The sequence below is a fragment of the Parasteatoda tepidariorum genome, chromosome 4, assembly GCF_982258835.1.
Source record: "Parasteatoda tepidariorum strain Cologne lab strain chromosome 4, Ptep-v5.0, whole genome shotgun sequence".
Classification (NCBI taxonomy): domain Eukaryota; kingdom Metazoa; phylum Arthropoda; class Arachnida; order Araneae; family Theridiidae; genus Parasteatoda; species Parasteatoda tepidariorum.
Genome location: NC_141758.1, coordinates 72,727,711 through 72,735,618, shown reverse-complemented (window position 1 = coordinate 72,735,618; position 7,908 = coordinate 72,727,711). Strand labels below are relative to the sequence as shown.

The 7,908-nt window shown below is 34.5% G+C and overlaps 1 protein-coding gene across 1 annotated transcript; it reads left to right on the top strand.

The window, feature by feature from the left end:
- The first annotated feature begins 1,337 nt into the window (after positions 1-1,337).
- LOC147811055 (uncharacterized) lies at positions 1,338-6,644 on the top strand. Its single transcript, XM_087162207.1, has 3 exons — positions 1,338-2,325; positions 2,563-3,457; positions 3,566-6,644. The coding sequence occupies exons 1-3, from the start codon at positions 1,338-1,340 to the stop codon at positions 6,642-6,644; spliced, it is 4,962 nt and encodes a 1,653-aa protein (XP_087018333.1).
- The last annotated feature ends 1,264 nt before the right edge of the window (positions 6,645-7,908 follow it).

The following is a 7,908-nucleotide window of genomic DNA, read 5'->3' as shown; positions in this document are numbered from 1 at the left end:
GATTGAGTTTCGCCTTGACTACATCTCATGTATTTTACTTGAATAAATCGAAATAGTAATATAAATGTTCTGCTACCTTTTTACTGAAATTCTAGTATTTCTAAATTTCCTCCAGAGTTAACAGGTGTTTGACTGTGTGTATGTATATATATATAATATATATATATATATATATATATATATATATATATATATATATATATATATATATATATATATATATATATATATATATATATATATATATATATATATATATATATATATATATATATATATATATATATATATATATATATATATATACTGATGAACAAATACAAGATATACGCACACCGCTCCATGTGGTTGACAATGGTTCCGTGAATGCCCAGAGGTACAGGCAGGAGGTCCTAGAGCACTAGGTGCGTATTTTCAGGGGAGCTGTTGCCCTGAGTTCATTTTTATGGACGACAATGCGCGACCACATAGGGCTCTCATGGTTGATGAGTATCTGGAAAGCGAGGATATTCAACGAATGGATTGGCCAGCCAAATCCCCAGACCTGAATCCTATTGAACATGCTTGGGATGCTCTTGGGAGAACTATTGCGATGCGCCAACCTCCCCCAGAACCATTCTGGAGTTAAAAATTGCTCTGGTAGAAGAATGGGCGGATCATCCACAAGTCCTCCTTAACTCCCTTATTAACAGCATGCATACTCGTTGTGCATGCTGTCTGTCTGTCTGGGGTGATCATACACCATACTAGAGGCAACACACACTGTACAAGCCTCACTTTTATTGTCATCTTTCATCCTTAAGTTCAGACTACATTGGATTTATTGGCAATAGGTCTTGCCAGTGTATGGCACTTTCGTTTTTGTCTTTCATACTTTATTATCATGGAATAAGCTATATCCATTGTTGAGAATGCCTCGATCCCCCCTAGCGGACAATAACAGAAACATTCAATTACGAACTTTTTCTCCACGAGCGTGGTATAGCTTAGAATTTGTCATGCAACGTACAACTCTTTTCATCTGTATATAGCTTTCCCTTTTTTATCATGCTTAATTATTAAATTTAATTCTTAAACGTTTTGTGTGAAGTATTTTTCAGCCTAAGTGTATTAGTTATCTACAGCCCAAGACCTTTGGAAGAGAATACTAGGTGAAGGCAGAACAAGAAGCCGAAACAAGGTAAGATTCCTTGTTGATATATATTGAATCTTTAGAAGTCTTTGTTTAGTATTCGTTATATGGCATCCCTGCCGGGATGTAGTTAACTTTTTTAATTTGAACACTTATTCAATTGAACTGAAAAATATAAATTAGCACTAAATTGAAAAAATAAACAATGGAGGAACGGGTAACAATTTTAAAGAAAAAAAGAGGTTTGCTTAGATCGTCTGTTACTAAAGCACTGAATGTATTAGAAAATGAACTTAAAACAGAAGTGTCAGATATCAGTGTTTTAGAAGAGTGTTTGCATTTTCTTCTAAACAAAAATGAATCACTTGAATCGATTAACAAAGAATTAGAAGTTATGTTTACACCTGAAGAGTTTGAAGACGAATTTTCGAAATCAGAAGAGTACAGTGAAAAAGTTGTTCGTTGTAAATTCCGCGCTACCAAGAAAATTCAGGAATTAAACGAAAACATGTCGATTGAAAAATCTAAAAATAAGGAATCCTTAGAACTTGATGAGTCTACAAATTATAAAAGTGAACAAAAAGAAAGTATTCGAATTAAACTCCCCAAATTAAGCATTCCCAAATTTTACGGCGAGTTTAAACAATGGCTGACATTTTGGAACAGTTTTGAGTCGGCCATTCATAACAATGACACTCTCGATAAAATTGATAAGTTTAATTACTTAAAAGCTCATTTGGGTGGAACTGCCCTGAATACAATAGAAGGTTTTTCTATTTCTGAAGAAACATATGACATGGCAGTCAAATTATTAAAAGAAAGATTTGCCCGAACAGATATTCTTATTAACGCCCACATGAATCATATCATAAATATGCAACCATTAAAGAACTCACGTGATGTAATTTCTTTCCGAAAATTTTATGATAACATAAATACACAAATACGAAGTTTAGAATCTTTAGGATTAATCTGTAAAAATTACGGAAATGTTTTATGCCCCATTCTCATTAAAATTTTACCGCCTGATTTAGTCTTAGAATATAACAGACGGGAAAGTGAAACTGAATCAGATATAAAAGAACTTTTGAGCTTTCTCTCCAAGGAGTTAAATTCTAGAGAACGATCTGCAATAATGAATCATGCGGATGACCTTCGACCCCGCCGCTTCTCTGAATCATTTTCTACCAGCCGTAAGCAAAATATTCCCGATACTCGATTCAAATATAATAAATCAGAAAATAAAAATAAATTCATTTCCGCTTCAGAATTAATCTCTTCTGAAATAAATGAAAACATGAATAAAAAATTATGCGGTTTTTGTGACTCCTCAAAACATGAGAGTTCCGTATGTGAATATGCTAATAATTTATCCGTTGAAGAGAAAAAAGATATTTTGTTAAAGAAGGGGATTTGTTTCAAATGTTTAGAAAATAAAGGCCATATTGCACGCTTTTGCCGTTTTAAGGTTGTGTGCAGTAGATGCCAAGGTAAACATCAAACTGTCTTATGCTTTTCTAAGTTTGACCATGATATTAAAGATAAAAATAGTCCTAATTCTGAAGATAATGTACTAACGAATCAAACATCATCTGAAACTGTATATTTGCAAACATTGATTGTTCGTATACACAATAAAGGTAAAGAACACTTTATCCGGGGAATTTATGATTCAGGCAGTCAAAAGAGTTACATTAGTAAATTTGTAGCTCAAAGAATGGGATTAGAAAAATTGGGTGAAGAAGAAATTACTCATGGACTTTTTGGAGGATCTCAATCAACAGAATTGCATAATCGATTCGCTTTGCAGTTAAGTAGTATCGATAGAAAATATAGTTGTGAGTTAGTTGCTATGGATCAAAAGAAAATCTGTACGAATATTCCCAGGGCTAATAATTTTGAGTTGCTAAAAGATCTAGAGTCAAAGGGTATATTTTTGAGTGATATTTCCCCAAAAAGTAAGAAATGTTTACATGAAAGGAATTTGAACGAAATACATTTACTATTGGGGGCCGACGTTGCAAGGAAGCTTATAACAGATCGTATAGAACATCTCTCTTGTGGCTTAGTGGCAGTAAAGACCAATCTAGGGTGGACTGTAATGGGAAAGTCAACCAATCATGATAAATTTGATAGTTCGCTTTTGGTTCTATCGCTTCATGTTAATGATGCAAAAATCACAGATTTATGGGATTTAGATACATTGGGAATTGTTGATCCTTGTGAAAAACGATCTAGAGAAGAATTACAGGATCTTGCCCTAAAACACTTTAAAGAAACTGTAACGATGGATCATGACGGGAGGTATAAAGTTTGCCTTCCATGGTTAGATTGACATATACCTCTTGCCGATAATAAATCCTTGACAGAAAAAAGATTAAAGAACACGATAAGGTCTTTAAAATCAATTGACAAACTTAAAGATTATGAAAGGGTTTTTGATGAATGGGAATCTGAAGGGATTATTGAGAGAGTCGGCGAACCTGAAGCCTCTTCAACATCGAATGTTAGTTATTTACCACATAGGGCTGTATTTAAAGAACAATCTACTACGAAATGTAGACCCGTTTTTGACGGCTCAGCTCGCACTCGAAACTCTGTTTCCATTAATGACTGTATTGAAAAAGGCCCTAATTTAATTGAATTAATTCCCTCAGTTTTGAATCGCTTCAGGGTTGGAAAAATAGGAGTCATCGCTGATATTCGGAAAGCATTTTTGCAAATATCATTACATGAGCGGGACAGAGACTATTTGCGTTTCATATGGTGGAAAGAAGGAGATCATAGAAAAGAGATCATTTATCGTCATTGCAGGGTTGTTTTTGGGATAAACTGTAGCCCGTTTCTTTTAGCTGCAACTCTAGACCATCACTTAGAACAAGCCCCTGCGCATCTTAAAGATCTAGCCACTAAACTAAAGAACTCGATGTATGTGGACAACTGCGTCACCAGTGTCGATTCTCCTCAAGAACTGGACTATTTTCGAAATGAATCTTGTAAACTACTCGCATCAGCCAAATTTGATCTTAGAGGATGGTGTAACAACAGCTATTCCACTAGCATTGCTGAAAAGGACGAATTTCCATTTGAAACTTTGAATATAAAAGAAGTACCTGTGCTAGGCTTGCTATGGAATACAGAAGAAGATACTTTAACTTGTGATTTAAGAAAATTGGAATTTAAGGATGAACCTGTAACGAAAAGAAGTATTCTCTCATTAGCTCACAAGCTTTTTGATCCAATTGGATTTACTGCACCATTAACCTTGATTCCGAAGATAATTTTACAAGAATGCTGGAAAATCAAAGTTTCATGGGACTGTAAGTTGCCTAATAATATTGTTAAAGAGTTTCATAAGTGGAAAAATCAACTTTTTGAACTGCAAAACGTGAAAATACCCCGAAGATTGAGTGAGTTCACACTCCCTTCAGGAAGTTTATCTTTGCATGTTTTCTGCGATGCTTGCAAAAAATCCTATGCCACCTGTGTTTTCCTTAGAGTTAAAGTTGAGAGCGATGTAACCTGCCAGTTAGTCCAGGCTCGATCCCGAGTAGCTCCGTTAAAGAACATAACTATCCCTCGTCTAGAGCTTTTGGCATGTTGCATTGGAGCAAGGTTAGCAGAATCCGTCAAAAAGGATCTGAAACTCGAAGATGTAGAAACTCACTACTGGACCGACTCCATGGATACCTTATATTGGATTAGAACTGACGTACCATGGGGTACATATGTGGAAAATAGAGTCAGAGAAATCCGAAGATTATCTTCCCCGAATTCATGGAAATTTGTTCCTGGAAAGAAAAACATCGCTGACTTACCATCACGTGGTTGCTCAGCAAAAACTCTTCTGCAGTCTGAATGGTGGAATGGTCCTGATTTTCTAAAAGAACCTGAAGAAAGGTGGCCAAAGAGCGAAATATTGCCAAATATCGATACAATCAATGCAGAAAAAAGAAAGACTATAGTTACTGCTACTAACGTAAAGAAGAGTGAAAAATTTTACAACAAGTACTCATCTTATTTGAAATTGTTGAGAATAACCGGATGGATTTTTCGATTCACTGAAAATTCAAAGAAAAGAGAAAATGACAGAACCATTGGAGAACTCAACAATAAAGAATTGAAAAATGCTGAGAAAATAATTCTGAAATGTGTCCAAAAGGATGCTTTTGCCAACGATGGAAATAAGAGACTGAATTCTTTGAAAACAATTATTGATGATGAAGGACTGATCAGAATTAAAACTAAGGTGTTCATGAGAGAAGATGACTTTAATTTTCGTCTTCCAATAGTTCTTCCCTCAGATTATACTGTGGTTAAAAATCTGATTTATTGGAAACATAAGCAATTAGGACATTGTGGAATTCAATTACTGATGTCTACATTACGTGAAGAATTTTGGATCTTGAAAAGTCGAAAAACTATTAGAAATGCCATAAAATCTTGTGTCATCTGCAAACGTTTTCATTCTAAACCTCCTAATGTACCAGATGGTCTTTTGCCAGCAGATAGAGTGAAGGATGCAGCCATCTTTGAAATTGTAGGTGCTGACCTGGCTGGTCCCCTCATTCTGAAAGATGGTCAAAAAACTTGGATCTTGATGGTGACTTGTGCTATATTTCGGGCTGTTCACTTGGAACTCTTATCATCCCTCTCTACTGAAAACTTAATTTTGGGACTTCGAAGATTTATCTCACGAAGGGGAAGACCGTCAGTTGTCTACACAGATAATGGAACTAATTTCGTTGGAACACAGAACCTTCTAAGAAGCATTGATTGGGAAAAGCTAAAAACTGAATCCAATCTGTCATCAATTACCTGGAATTTCATTCCCCCGTCTGCCCCTTGGTATGGGGGATTTTGGGAACGTTTAATTGGCATGATGAAGAGAATACTAAGAAAGGTTCTGGGTAGAACATCATTGAATTACGAGGAAATGGTAACAGTTCTCTGTGACTGTGAGAGTGTAATGAATTCACGCCCCCTGACTTATGTGTCCGATGATGCAGAGGAGCTATCACCGATAACACCTATGATGTTCCTACAAGAAATAAGACAGGTGGGTGTTGCAGATTTCGATATTTTAGATCAAGAAAAATTCAAAAAACGACTTGCATACAGAAATGAAATTTGCCAAAATCTTCGAAAGAGATTCAGAACGGAATATCTTGGTCAACTTCGAGAAACTTCTTCAAAGACCAAAACTTCAGAAGCTCTGCAAGTTGGGGACATTGTGATAATTTGGAATGACAATGTAAGCAGAATTCAGTGGCCTCTCGGGCGTATTTTAAAGATTTTGCCAAGTAAAGATGGACATGCCCGAACTGCTAAGTTGCAAACCAAATCCGGAATCATAATCCGTCCTTTGAAAAAACTTTGTCCTCTTGAAGTCAACAAAACAACTGAAGAAAAATTGACTGAACAACTAAAGAAGCAAGCTCCTCATCAGTGTGTGCCTCTGCAAACTCGTGCTGGAAGACAAGTGCGTGTTCCTGATCGATTTGAACCCTGATGCTGTGACTTTTTTTTTGAGTTCAGTTAGTCACTCTACTGAACTCAAGGAGGGGAGTGTTGAGAATGCCTCGATCCCCCCTAGCGGACAATAACAGAAACATTCAATTACGAACTTTTTCTCCACGAGCGTGGTATAGCTTAGAATTTGTCATGCAACGTACAACTCTTTTCATCTGTATATAGCTTTCCCTTTTTTATCATGCTTAATTATTAAATTTAATTCTTAAACGTTTTGTGCGAAGTATTTTTCAGCCTAAGTGTATTAGTTATCTACAGCCCAAGACCTTTGGAAGAGAATACTAGGTGAAGGCAGAACAAGAAGCCGAAACAAGGTAAGATTCCTTGTTGATATATATTGAATCTTTAGAAGTCTTTGTTTAGTATTCGTTATACCATACCAAATTTCATTTATTTATATTCAGTATTTTTTTAGATATTTGGGAATTATTGTCTTCCATCTCTTAATTTTGCTCACCAGTGTATATATATATATCTATATATATATATATATATATATATATATATATATATATATATATATATATATATATATATATATATATATATATATATACATTTGATCATATAAATCTGATTTTCTCATACATTAATTTTGATAATTCGCTGATACGCTGATTTTTTTAAAAACTGAGATATTGATTTGACTCTTTTCACCTCTTATTCTTTTTTTTTTGTTGTATCAACAACAATTTATGAGCATAGATATTATGAGCAAAGGCGGTGTGTCATTCATAAGAAATGTATGACGATTGCGATTTTTCTTGTCCAGTTTACTAATTTGCTTATTCGGAAATTAGCTGATTTGCTAATTCGATTATTTTTTCTTCCTTCGTTCTATTTGTTTTTCTTTTATACTTTAGTATAAAAATTATTTATAGCAAAATTTGTCATCGTTATTGGCTATTCAGAAAAAAATAAGATAATTACTATGAAATGAATCCTCTTTCCCGAGATTATCATAGCAATAGCGCTGTACCATTTATAAGAAATATATTATGATTGATCCCTGATAGATTGATTTTGCGATTTCAGTTCACTGATGTGCTTATTCGGAAATTTGCTGATCAATTCTTTTTTTCCTTCTGTCTATATTTTTCATTTATTCGCTAGCATAAAAATTATTTATAGTAAAAGTTGTCATAGTCATAGGCTATTCAGAACAAAATAAGACAATTACTATGAAATAAATCTTACAAACATATTTTCTTTCCCGAGACTAACATATGAGTATGAACCTGAGA

Bases quoted from the DNA above. Each gene is read 5' to 3' on its own strand.
- LOC147811055 (XM_087162207.1), top strand. From the start codon at position 1,338: ATGGAGGAACGGGTAACAATTTTAAAGAAAAAAAGAGGTTTGCTTAGA. The intron at 2,326-2,562 runs GTAAGCAAAATA...TCAAATGTTTAG, and splicing joins TGAATCATTTTCTACCAGCC to AAAATAAAGGCCATATTGCA. The intron at 3,458-3,565 runs GTTAGATTGACA...AGATTATGAAAG, and splicing joins TATAAAGTTTGCCTTCCATG to GGTTTTTGATGAATGGGAAT.